Source organism: Vanellus vanellus (genome assembly GCF_965231255.1).
Source record: "Vanellus vanellus genome assembly, chromosome: 9".
NCBI classification, from domain to species: Eukaryota; Metazoa; Chordata; class Aves; order Charadriiformes; family Charadriidae; genus Vanellus; species Vanellus vanellus.
Genome location: NC_138914.1, coordinates 10,755,566 through 10,768,615, shown reverse-complemented (window position 1 = coordinate 10,768,615; position 13,050 = coordinate 10,755,566). Strand labels below are relative to the sequence as shown.

General features: G+C 51.4%; 1 protein-coding gene across 2 annotated transcripts in view; it reads left to right on the top strand.

Moving 5' to 3' along the window:
- Positions 1 to 13,050, top strand: part of SRGAP3 (SLIT-ROBO Rho GTPase activating protein 3) — a gene marked incomplete at its 5' end in the record, with an annotated part of 125,112 nt that overhangs the window by 96,242 nt on the left and 15,820 nt on the right. Inside the window, 6 exons of one of the 2 annotated variants that reach the window (XM_082487489.1) lie at positions 2,195 to 2,416; positions 2,915 to 3,016; positions 3,272 to 3,469; positions 4,862 to 4,946; positions 7,449 to 7,476; positions 10,978 to 11,080. In XM_082487489.1, coding sequence (XP_082343615.1) covers positions 2,195 to 2,416; positions 2,915 to 3,016; positions 3,272 to 3,469; positions 4,862 to 4,946; positions 7,449 to 7,476; positions 10,978 to 11,080 — 738 coding nt within the window. The remainder of the gene's footprint in view (positions 1 to 2,194; positions 2,417 to 2,914; positions 3,017 to 3,271; positions 3,470 to 4,861; positions 4,947 to 7,448; positions 7,477 to 10,977; positions 11,081 to 13,050) is intronic. The other variant, XM_082487490.1, reaches the window with a different exon arrangement.

Below are 13,050 nucleotides of genomic sequence, written 5' to 3'. Positions count from 1 at the left end.
TATTGCATGTGTGGGTTCACTGCTTTAAAAGACTACATTGGGGTAGGCAGGCTGTGCTCCCGAATCTGCGAGCAGGAATAGGCCCGTTGTGGTTTTACTGCTGCTTTTAGCCCAGACTAAACTGAATACAGCTCTGCGTGTGACTTGATCTGAGATGAGGGTTGTCTCTTCAGATTGGCAGAAAGCACGAGATGGCTTTTTTGGTTGGAGCTGTTTATGGCACCAGCTGAGTTTTCATATTTCACTTTGAGTTTATCAGTAATGATGTTCTGATGCAGAATTACTTTTTGTGCCTTTCTGCATCAGTTCAGTAATGCCTGTGTATGCCGTAGAGCTAGAGAAGGTGCCTCTGAAATGCCAGCTCCCAACAAAGAGTTCTGCTGCTGGGGAAACACTGGTCTCGTTTGGGGTCACTGGGATTAAATGAGCAATCTGTCATCTCTTTTCAGTAGCTTTTTTGCTGTGCTGGTTCTCCTGGTTGTTGTTTTGGTGGGGCTGCACTGGGGTTGAAGCCGGCTCACCGCATGCTTGCCCGTGCCGTGCTGGGGTGGTTTGGTTACAGCTCAGACAGGGAGGATTTCCTACTCCTTCTTTAATCTGTGTGGCAGCAAAGCATCTTCACTTTTGGGATATCAGTTGTCCTGTGGTAGTTTCCATTTAGTAAGAGTAATTCGCTGGCAGTGGCTAGATTGGTGCTACGTGCCATGGGAGGTGTTTCTCACGAGGTCCCTCTGTTTTTCCCACGGAGGTGTCCCTGTGACCCACAGCCCTCCTGCGCCTGGGCATATCTCTGTAGGTCACAGTGCTTGTGAACTTCAGCCTGAATGTACCCACTGCTAACTGCCTGTGCTGTGCCATGCCCCACAGCCGTGCCGTGCCGTGCCGTGCCCCACAGCCATGCCTGTTCTCTGCCAGGAGACAGGAATGAGTGCAGTGGGGACATATGACTGTGAAACTCCTCGCAGAGGAGAAAGCCATAATTATCTAACTTTACCTCCTCTGTCAGGAACTCCAGCCCTCTCTTACATCCCAGAAATAGATGTGCCTCCGTTTTGGACTGTGGCCCTTCTGTTTCACTGCCCTCCCCTTAACAGCCCCGCGTGTGTGGCTCAGGCTCATGCTTTGCACTGCTCCTGCTTCCAGCAGACTCTCCCTCTTGCCTTTCCCCACAGAACAACATCTATTGACCTCCAAATTTTGTGTGCTTCTTCGGTGCTCATCCTTGCCCCCCCTCCCAGGGCCGCAGGCTCGCAGCAGAGCCGTGCGGGTCAGAGCGGAGCCCTGCAGGGGTTTGTGCTGTGCTGGAGCTCCCCTCGGGCACTGGGAGGAGAGTTGGGAAGAGTTGCTTTTGCTCAGCTGTGATTAAGTGTTCACAGCAGCAAATCCCTGTGCTGTTGCTATACTTAACATGCCAAACTCAATTATATTGAGAAGAGAGTTTAAAAACAGGCTTTTGTCTAATGTACAGTATTTTGGCAGCAATTAGCTCCGAATTTCATCATTTTCCCCAAGGTGAACATGAGAACGATCAGTTATGCATGAGAAGCTGCTCTGTCGTGAGAGAGGAAGGCATCTTCCCAGCGAGGATGAAAGGGTTTGCACGTACTGTGGGGAACGCGTTGCAGTGCCACCTTGCTTGAACGTCCCTCTGTGTTTGATAGCTTTGGGAAATGGTTTGTTTGTGTAAGAAGCGCTTGCAGGGCAGGTCACACGGCGAGAAGGAAAGCGCTGGGGATGAGCACTGGCACAGGCCGTTTCTTTCCTGGGGGCCTCTGCGGGCGCAGGTTTTGCCATCGGTGGGGCCCCCATGGTCATGCTGGCCCCGGGGCTGAGCAGGTAGCCAGAGAGAACCCTGCTTTTGGATGATGTTTTTTTCCTCTATCCTGTCTGAGAAGATCCCATGCCCTTCCCAGGAAAATGAAGGGTATTAAACCCCAGTGCGGTGGCGGGGGTCCAGCGCAGGGTCACTGTACTGTTCTGCTGTTTGTTCCTGATACCTCTTCTCCTTCAGTCCTCTTTCCTTCCTGCCTTTTCATACAGTATTGCAGAGTGTTGTTAAATATACCCTGGTACAACAGGGCTGGTGTTTCTCTGGGATGTGCAGTGCTTTTTTGGGTGTTTAATGACCTCCATGACCCTCCAGAACAAGGGTGGGGGTGTTTGTGTGACCAGACCCTTCCTCGGTGTTTCTCAGTGCTGTGATCTGGGATTCCACGCCAGCCTTGCTCGGACCTTCAGGACATACCTGTCTGCCGAGTACAACCTGGAAACCTCCCGCCACGAGGGCCTGGACATCATCGAGAATGCTGTGGACAACCTGGATGCACGGAGCGACAAGCACACCATCATGGACATGTGCAACCAGGTCTTCTGCCCTCCACTGAAGTTCGAGTTCCAGCCTCACATGGGGGACGAGGTAGCGTACTCGCCTGAGGGGCTGCAGAGGTGCCTTGCAGCCTGGCCTGGGCTGGATTCCTCTTCTTCTTAACCATCACTGTTAAATTATTTCTGACTCCTTATCCCTCTATTCTGTCTTCACATGCTGTGATTCGTGTTCCCTTTCTTAATGAGACACTTGGCTCATTAGGGCTCCTTCTTTCAGTCTGCCTCTTGCTCCGTATCTCTACCGATTAGGAAGCCTGTGGTTTGATTCTCAGCTGAACTGCCCAACAGATTTGTAAAGTGGAGCTTTGATTTACCTGCTGTAATTGGAAGACTTCAGAGTGCAACTTTCAAATGCTGGGTAGAAAATGCTTTGTGCTGGCCTGGGTCCAGGGCACTGCTGATGAGAAACTGGGCGACACAGCCTCCCTGGAGGCTGCAAGGGGCTTGTGGGTGCTGGAGGGAATCATTTCAGTGTTTAAATGTGTATGTCTGGTCCGTGGCTGCCCCACTGAACACTCTCCTGTCTCAGGTGTGTCAGGTCAGCGCCCAGCAGCCTGTGCAGACCGAGTTGCTGATGCGGTACCACCAGCTGCAGTCGCGACTAGCCACCCTCAAGATAGAGAATGAAGAGGTAAGAAGTCACTCTGGGTCTCGTGTTTGGCCTCGTAGGCAGCATGGCTCAGCCTTCTGCCCGTTCCGCGGGGGGGGTTCTGGTGTGCTCAGGTGTGGAGTCCTTCCAGCAGCAGCGCTGAGAGCTCCCATTGCCCGCAGGTAGCGCGAGAGCAAGCCCAGTACTTTGAAGCTGCCTGTCGGCCAGTTGTTTTGGCTCAAGATGTGTCGTTTTCCCAGTCTGCTCCAAAACTGTGTTGTCTTCTATTTCTGATAGGTACGAAAAACTCTGGATGCCACAATGCAGACTTTGCAGGACATGCTGACAGTGGAAGATTTCGATGTTTCAGATGCCTTCCAGCATAGTCGCTCCACTGAGTCGGTCAAATCGGCTGCATCAGAGACCTACATGAGCAAAATAAACATCGCCAAGAGGAGAGCCAACCAGCAGGAAACCGAAATGTTCTATTTTACAGTGAGTGTCATCTCATGCGATACAGGACACAAAGCTTTAATTGCTAGGGCTGAGTCCCGTTTTAAGTGCTCGTTAGTGAAGAGCAAGAACCAATTCAGTCTCTTTAAGTATTTGTCTTCTGTGTGATTTAGGGTTGGAATGCCTTTCTCAGCAGCAGGGCAGCTCACAGGAACTGACAGTCCAGTGTCTGCCTTGTTCTTCCTTTTGAAGGAACAACTGGAGCAACCAGTTGTGACCAAAACCTTGCAGAAATCAGTAGGAGCGGCTCAGAGCGGGGCAGCAGACTCTGGCCAGCCTCGCAGTGTGTCGCCATTCAGTGCCTGTTCCCGGAGGCCTTTAGGATTTTGAGCTGTCACCGAAGCTTGCCTTTTCTGGCCTGCACGACTAAAATCTGCCCTTGGCCCATGGCTAAGCTAAACGCTTGTTGGCACGTGGTGCTGGGTGCCGGGGGAAGCGGCGGCCTGGCGTTGCAGTGCCAGGCTGTTGTGTACGTGCTGGGTAAGGCAGCTGGGCTGTGTCTCCCCTCAGCCTTGGTCCTGTAATTCACTTCCAGGCAGCTCTGAGGTACTCTGTTGTAGTACATGAAATGTAACAAATAAGCTATCAGTTCAGCAGAAGTAGCCCTCATTTAAGCATGGTTAGTAGGCTAAAGTTAATAGCGTCTTGTGATATATTACATATGCATAGAAAAGCTTCTACTTTCTCGCAACAGTATTCTTATTCCAATTCGGGGGGGGGGGGGGGGGGAATTGCAGTTCTTGTTATGAGTTGTGCTTGGGGTTTTTTTAATGTTTTTTGCAAGAATTTGATCTCTCCTGTTGTCTGTCTTTCATTTTCCACCTCTGCCTCCCTCACTCCTCTTATCTGTAAAATTACTTGCTCTTGAATGTTACCGGGTGTCAGACAGTCTCACAATGAAACGAGAAGTTGTGCTGTGCAGTTAGTGTTGCCCAGCGCATAAAGCGTCTGATGGTCCCTGCTCTGGGAAGGTCTCAGGCACTGGGCGTTCTCGCTCTGTCTGTATCACTTGTTTGCACAAAGGCAAAGCGCCTGTTGGGGGAGGAAAAGCCTCTTTCATTTTCCGGGCCATTCCCAGAAGCCTGACAAAAGAAAGCTTGCTTTGAACTCTTTTCTTTGGAGCTCCTCGCATTCCCAGGCAGGAGGTGCAGCACCAAGGAGACCGGGCTAATAAGATCATCAGGATGGTGGCTGCAGCAGTGAGAAGTGATTAGACCATGCTCAGCCCTGTGGTGCATCTGACGTGTGGTTTGTCAGAGCTGTCAGCCTCGCCAAACCCCCCTCCAGCAGCCCCCAGGCAAAAGTGTACATCACTTATGGACTATTTTTGCCCCGAGTCTGAACCTACCTTGTTTGGTTTATTTTTAATTCCAGAAATTTAAGGAGTATTTGAATGGCAGTAACCTTATCACGAAGCTCCAGGCTAAGCATGACCTGCTGAAGCAGACTCTTGGAGAAGGTGAGTCACAGGGTTAGGTCCAGGCAGGAACCACCCATCACATGAGATGACTTCAAACCAGGCATCATCCTTCAACCTTACCTGCTGTCTGTGTTTTCCTGAGTGACTGATGACTCCTGTGGTTGGCTGCCACTAAGTTTAACCAGTGACATGCAAAATCATTATTTCCCTGGAATATTACTCTTTTCCCACCTTTCTTCGAGAGTGCACATAGAGAAATTTTATGCTGTGTGCTAAAGTGTTGTGTTACTTCTCCAGCAGCAGAGATTCCCCCCCAATCCAAACCTCTGCCTTTTTCCTTTCTCTCCCCATTCTTCCCCTCTTAGTGTGGCCCTGAGCACGGGTATTTTCTTGTCCTTGATGCTATGCTGCTGTGTCACAGATTGCCAGCTGCCTGGTTGATTGAATAGGCCCCTTGCTCCCCTGGCCATAGGTTTTTTGACTTGCTCTAAACCAGAACTGCAAAATCATCCTTGTTTTTAAAACTGACTTTTCCGTAGCAGGCTTTTATCACTCCAGATGATAATTTCACACATTTGATTTAGAGCACATACACACAAACAGGCTTCATGCAGCAGAGGGGGCAGTAACTTGGGAGGGAAGCAGGAGTGTGCAGCTCCAGGTGGGACCCACCTCTGCTGGGGCAGTGATGCACATCCATGTCCCTGCAAGAAGAGTTTAGCTCTTTTAAAAAGTTTTTTAAAATTGCATTATTTCCAGTGGAAAGAAGATGGGGGTGACTAAGTATCCCAATTTTCCAACAGGAGATAATATATTTAAATTAGAATGCACAATGGTCCATAGTCATGTCTTAACAATACAAAAATTGGACTCCTCATCTCAGAGGAGAGAGAAAAAAAATAAAATAGCTTTTTGTTGGCTATTTTGCCAAACATCTTTTCTCTGCCAAATTTATTTAGCCTTAAAATCTGCCTTCTAGTTAGATCCTGTGGTATGTTCAACTCAGTGAACACTGAGCCAAGTCAAGGCACAAAATCTAAGTGCCAAGGAAGGCTGCAAGGGTAGATACATGGGGCTCCAGGAACATATTCCTTTTCCCAGGAGTTTCAGTACTCCCTGTGGCTGCCTTAGCCCCCCATCACCCTGCGGAGTAGGTCAGTGGCAGCCCTTCTGCGCCCTGACCGAGGCCATCCTGCTCCAGAGCCGCCTGGCAGGGGTTGTGCGAAGCTTGCAGGGCGCCTGCTGCTGAGTCTCAGTTCAGGCTTCGGCATAGGCAAGGGGGACGGGGCGTGCAGTTCACCAAAATTGGACCCATCTCAGCCCTTCCTGGAGAGCACAGGTCTTAATGCAGAAGAGAGCTCTGTTTATTGGCTACAGCGCTAAGACTCCTATGGTTCGGTGCAAGAAGTGATGAATCTGTTGAAGGTTAATTTGATCACCATTCTGGTCTTACACTAATGCCCTACTTAGGAGGAAGAGTGCAGGGTGAGGCGTTTTTCTAGAGTTGTGCAAAAGCAGCCATGGAAGATTTTCACATGAAAACTTTCTGAATTTCTCCCAGGCCATGGGATCATCCTGCTATGTAGGCGTTCAGCAAATATTTAGCCCAGAAATGCCAAATGCTGTGTTTCAGCATGAGCTGATTCTCATTAGGAAGAAGTCTGGGTTTGCAAAACACTCATGTGGAATTCTTTTCTTTTTCAGTGAGGAATTGGCTGCAAGCTTGCTTTCCGCAGGTGCCAAGGGAGAGCAGGAAGGAGGCATGTGCAGCCAAATGCTTCCTTTTATGTATCTTAGAAAAAGGAAGACTAAATCGGCTTTCCTGGCCTTGGGAGAGAGGCACAAACAGCATGTGAAATTAGTTTAGTTTTTTTCAGTGGATTGACAGATACTCTAAAAAATGAACAGATCTTATCAGTGGTGATATGCTGCCGTTTATATGAAATCCAAGCACTAAAAGTACATGGAGGGAATGAGAATATTGACAGCCAGAATAGCGTCTGCCCGATCGTGATTAGATGGGCTGTTATCTCAGAGGAGAAGCTGGGGAACTGAACACTGGGCTGTCTTCAGGTGCTATTAGTGGTCCTCCACGAGGCAGTCAGATAATCTCAGCTGCCTCCCCAGGGGCCTCAGCCCTTATCGGGCTGTCCCTTCCCTCCTCGGGTTTGCCCAGTCCCCAGTGAGTGTAAATGAGCACTTCCTGCAGAGGACCTGCAGAACATCTGTTTATTTACAAGATGGGATTCGTATTGCAAATAAACCTTTAATATGAGTGGGAACTGGAGATGTTTTCCCTCTCTTGTGCCTGAGTCTTGGATTTCTAGTATGTCTTTTAGTGGTGGGGGCTTGTATAGCAACAAGCTGGGCATCTCCCCAGCCTGCGGGGCTCTCGGGCACATTTAGCTTCTTTTTGCCCAAAGCCCTTAACTGGGGGCTTGCAGACCCAGGGGTGTGTGAGTGCCCTGTGCAAGTGTGTCTTAACAGTCCTTTGGTGGTGACTAACGTGGAGAGATGATGGAAGCTTGTGTTTCTTCATAGGTGAAAGAGCCGAATGTGGAACAACCAGGTGAGCAGTTTCTTCCACTTCATCTGCTTTCGGGAGGGGCTCACTCCGGCTGGAGGAGGGTGGCGGTGGGACAGGTGGTTTGGCTTTGCTGCTGGTACAGCTTGGCAGGGTTCAGGTTTAACCACCCTCCAGCTGCAGAAGGCAGGCCACCCCAGGCCCCCCACATCACCGCCCTGCTTCTTAGGGTGATGACAAACAGGCCCTGGTTTCTGCTGCAGTGTCATTTCTAGCTGACTGGCTCTGAAGTGCCAGGAAGTGCTGTGTCAGCACGGTGCCGTGCGGTGCCTTGTTGCGTAGCTGAGGTTGGGTTGTGTTCCGACAGTGCCACACAAGGGTGTCCACCTGCTCCCTACCATCCCTCTGCATCTGAGGACTTTGATGTGTCCCCAGAAGCCTGTCCCAGTGCTGGTGGCTTTTCCCAGGAGTGCAGAGCATGGCTGTGTTCACTGACTTTCATCCCTCTGTAGCCGGAGATAGTGCTGGGGGTGGGTGTAACAGCGACGGGTCTTTGATCGGTGTCCAGTCCATGAAGCATCTCCACAGAGCTCTGGCGGCTTGCTATGAGTGTGCTGGTTTTCTAACAGCGAGACGTGAGCCCGGAAAGCCTCCAAACATCTCCCCAGAACATGTACAACCTCTCTCTGTGACATCTTTTTACAACCCTGTTGCAGTTAATAATAAAATTTGCAATACTGCCCATTCCATGTTAGAAATGCCAAAGCAGATGGTGGAGCCTGGGCTGCCACGGCTGAGGGCAGTGGGGCGGCAGGGTGCCTCGCTCTCTCGCCTTCTGGCCAGCAGGGGATCGTGCTGCCGGCGCTGGGCCGTGTGGCCTCAGGGCTGGGCAGCCAGGTGCCATCAGGACACAGAGGCAGGCCGGGCAGTGGGGCCGCACGCTGTGTCGCTGCGCTGACATGCTCCACGGGGCTGCTCTCCATGGCGCTCCCAGGTGCCTGTTGGGTCGCCGTGGCGGCCCCGCTGCATCGCTGCCTCCCCCTGTGCGTCACAGGAGAGCTGCCCCACAGCACCCTGATGCCCTCGCAGCTGGCGGGGGCCATGGACACCGCCTTGAAGTGGGCTCCTCTCCTTTGGCTGTACCAGGCCGGGCTCTCCTGAGCTGGAGGGGGGAAGCACACCCAGACCACCACATAAAACCGGAGGGAGAATTTGCGCTTGAGTGCTTTGTGTGTCAGGAGTGGGTGCCCGTGGAGTGACGGTGTTGCAGGCCAGAGCAATCAAGGGAATGAATAACAGCCTCCTACACGAGGGATGGTGGCACAGCTCCCTGCTGCTTCTGTTGCTTTTGTTTCAGCAGTTGCTTTTATTTCACAAAGGAAAACAAACAAGAGACAATTTCCTTCTTGTGTGAGGCGAGGCAGAAAGCATAGGCAGAACGACCTTCCCACCAGCTGCGGCCGGAGGCCAGGCTGCGCCGGGAGAGGAGGTGGCAGGACAGCCAGTGGCACTGGGGCGGTGGGCTGCGGACAGCGCTGCTCAGCCGAGAGCCGGGCGGGCACTTGGAGGGACCACAGGCAGTTCTGCTCCTCAGTGACCAGACGAAGGAGTGGTTAGAAGCTGTAGGAGTGTAGAGTCAAGTGGCTTAATTAAAGACATCTGATTAAGGAACCAGCGGACCACAACTGTCACCTGTGCACCACAGCTCTGTGTACATTGTGCATGTCTGTTTGACTCTGCTCTGTGAGAATTTTCGCATGAATGCTCCTAGCACTCATTTTTCCTTGCAGTCATGATCTCTCCTCTTCCGACATCAGTATAGCCTGGGGGTAGAGGACAGATCAGAAATCGCTTAGAGATCTTAAGCTATTTTTCTCCCTTTTTTAGATCTAGGCACTTTGGTCTTAATGTCCTTCATTATCAGAAGAAGAGATCAAAACGGGAATAGCGTTAATGAAAGCAGCCCTCCAAAGTCCTGATCACTGTGCTAAAATGTCACGCGTTTCGGTGGCCTCATTTCCTGAAGCAGTAGGTGTCTGGTACCCTTGCTGAAGGCAACAGGGTCTTCAGGGTCTGCTCCCGTGAGGGGTGAGGACCCTCTGTCCCGAGCTAATAGGTGTAGGGTCACGCCACTTCCTAACGCGCGTGCCTACCTTTTCTGGTCTTAGAGAGTTGCTGGTGGGTTTGCTTGTGTGTGTTGACCAGGCTCATCTTCTTGTTTGGTGGTTTGAATCTTGGGAATGCCTGCCAGAAAGATGAAAGACCACAGACCTCCCTGTGACTGTCTCTCAAAGAGAAGTTAGCTACAGGGAGGTGGAGGTGTTCCCACTTTCCTCTTTCTGTCCATCTATAAGCAGAATAAGGTCCATTTAAGAATAAACAGGAATACTTTCCAGGGGTACCTGTGGTTTATTTTGGATATATCCAGGAATTTGTTGAGCTCTTCAGCTGCTCGTGGTGCTTTTTCAGGCTGGCAGAGTGCCAGACTGGTGGAGGTAGGAGACAGCTGTTAAAAATCCTACTGAGCACCAATGCCTTTCTTTTACTTCTAAAATGTCATCCCTGGTACGAGCACAAACTCTGAGCAGCAGTTTTAATATTTGGCACCTCAGAGAGCGAGAATTGTATCTGCAGATTGTGGGTACCAAAGACAGCTGTGACCAGCTATGTTTAGCAGCTTCATTACTCTCTGGCTTGAACAAAGCAAGTTCTGCATGAAGAACATTCCTAATCATCGTTGTTCATTCACACTGCGGTTGTTGGTATAGTTGCTGCGCTGTCACTGTCTGAGTTCTGGAGGCGACTGGTTTTTACGGTAGGAACTGGGACTCTTCCGGAGGTGCATAGAACAGTCAGTTGGGTTGCTGTGTGGGACTGCAGCTGAGGGTAGAGTCTGTCTCACAGGGAAACACTGGCAGATTATGGGGATGGAAAGCGATGGGTAGGTTGGCTTATTGTTGTTAAATGTTTCTATTATCAAGATTAATTTGAATTTATTACTTAAATAGAGGCTGCAGTCTTGACCTTGACTTGAAATTGTGTGCAGCGTACAGTGAGCAGCTCTGCTGCTGCTCTGGGCTGCTTAGAGGTCAGTTCTGCTGCCCACTCGTGTGGATGCCTGCCACCTACACCCGGACTCCACCTGGCCTCGGGGACCCGCAGAGGCCATCGTGGCACCGGCTCCAAAAGGAGTTAGCCAATTTACTGCTAGGGTAGCCCACCTCAGGCTGCTGGGAGGCGCTGTGGGGTGAGCAGAGGGCACATCCCCCAGAGCTGCAGGCACTGTGTATGATGTGGAGGTATGGGGACGAACTCTCTGCAGGTCCCCCAGCTCCTGGTGGAGCTGTGTCCATGGGGGAATGCGGCAGGGGGGGATGCTGAAGCGCGAGCGGCTGCAGAGTGTGCGGAGCTGAGTGTTGAGTCCTCACAGAGGGATTTTTCTGTTTGATTTATTTTTTATTCTTGGTCATAACCTTTTGAGATCTCATCCTGTCATTGCATTTACGTTGGTGTTTTGTTGATTTCTTTTGTTCCATTTTCTCCCAGGCCCCCATGTCTTCCCCCTAAGCCACAGAAAATGAGGAGACCTAGGCCTCTCTCAGTCTATAATCATAAACTCTTTAACGGCAATATGGAAACGTTCATTAAGGTACTCACTGGCTGACAGTAAGAGTTTATGAACGCTGTGAATGTAATGGTGGCTTTCCTGTCCTAACCGCTGGCTGCTTTCCTTCCTTGGTGGGATCTCTCTGGTCCACCCTGCACCCAGTTGATGTGGCCAGTGCACGCTTTGCCTCGGTGACGATTTCTCTCCATAGCTGTCCTTGCCCCTCATGTGTTCCTTGCATTACCCATTGCGTGCCCTGGGGTGAGGGTAGCAGTGAGGACCCTCGTGGCTGGTGACCATCAGCTGTGGTGGCCAGCTGTAGGGCATGAGGCGCTCTTGGCTGAGCATCCCCATCATCCAGTGCTGCTTCCACCCATCCTGGGAGGGAACATCAGACAGCAAGGACAACCCAGCCCAGCACCCTCAAAGCATCAACACATCCCCCCACCTTCCCTTTTTCTACCCTTTTTTGGTGGTCGTCTTCCTCACATCTGAGGGGGAAGGTGAAATGACTCATAAGCTCCCAGAAAGTGTCTCCTAGTTGTAGGGACTGGCAGCCTTGACTTGCAATACTGTGTGTATGGGTGGCTGCGTGGGAGCGTAGACGTGTTATCCTTAAACAAAATACATTAATAACAACCGGCCCAGCTGGCTCATCTCAGTGCCAACTGCTGATGGCGGCTGATGCCCTCTCGTAGAGCTCAGCACTTACTGGGACTCCACAGGCCCTTCCTGCAGCCAAAGTGGAGGGTTAACCCGCAGAGAGAACAGGAGAGAGCTGTGTCCCTGCGGAGCCCTGAGCCTCTCCCAAGGGAGGCCGTCACCTCTGGATGCGCCAGGAGAGGCGGCACTACAGCTTGTGTGCTGACTGCGACCCACAGTGGCGCCCGGCCGCACTCGGGCAGCGCCAGGGCCATGGGCTTGGCTTCCAGCGTCGGAGCAAAGTGATTCTTAAACGGCTGCCGAGCGGTGTCCTCCAAACCGCCGCTGGTAACATGCAGCATGTGGCCTTCACAAATGTGGGCCAGAGTATTTTCTTCGTGTAAGCTGGGGTGAGCTCAGATGAACTCGGTTAATACCGGCACAGTCCCAATGCAAGGGACTCCTGCTCATCCCAGGAAATTTCCCAGAAGGAGAGATTTGAGGAGACAAATGGAGATGTGGATGTGGGATTTGTCCCCAGTTTGTCCTCCAGCTATCTAGCTGCTGATCCTCCGAAATCCAGCATTTTGCCATTGCCTGGCTGCTGGAAGGACTTGCAAAGGACACAATGCCGTTCCAGTTGCTCAGTGTTTAATCCTGTGCTGAAGAAAGCTTTAGTGAAAATACTGGAGGAAGCAGTAATGACAAACTGTTGGATTAGGTAAACTAATAGGCATTGTCTGGCTCTGATTTATTCTCTTAGGCTCTTTTAGTGCAACCATAAGCTTAAGGGCAGTGTTTACAAACAGGGCACTGTCACAAGTAATACACAGGCCCAGCTGACAAAGCCGGTAATCTCTTTAATACTTATAATTATTCCTTACTTAAACTGATTTTTAAAAAAGCAATGCTCGTTAAAGTCCAGCCTGTTCAGCACTGTGGAGGAGGAATTAGCTGCAGTGGAGATCTGTCTGAGCAGACGGGTGTCATCATGGAACCATAGAATGCTTTATGTTGGAAGGGACCTTAAAGCTCATCCAGTTCCAACCCCCTGCCCTAGACAGGGACGCCTCCCACCGGAGGTGGGCTCCTTCGGGGACAGTGCTGTGCTGCCGGGGTTGTCCTCAAGGCCAGAGGCTGCACACTGCCGTGGGAAACGTGTGGGGCTGAGGGCAGCTGCCTGGTGCCTCCACACCGGGATGGCTCTCACTGAGCCAAGCCTGTGCCCGGGCAGGGGCTGGCATTGGTCCTGCGCTCCTGCGGGTGCCGCCGGTTCAGGGAGGGAAGAAATCCGAGAAATCCGAGAGGCTCTTTCTGCCGGTCGCCAAGGCTCGGGTGCAGCGTGCTGGACAGGGTTTGGGAGGGAGGGT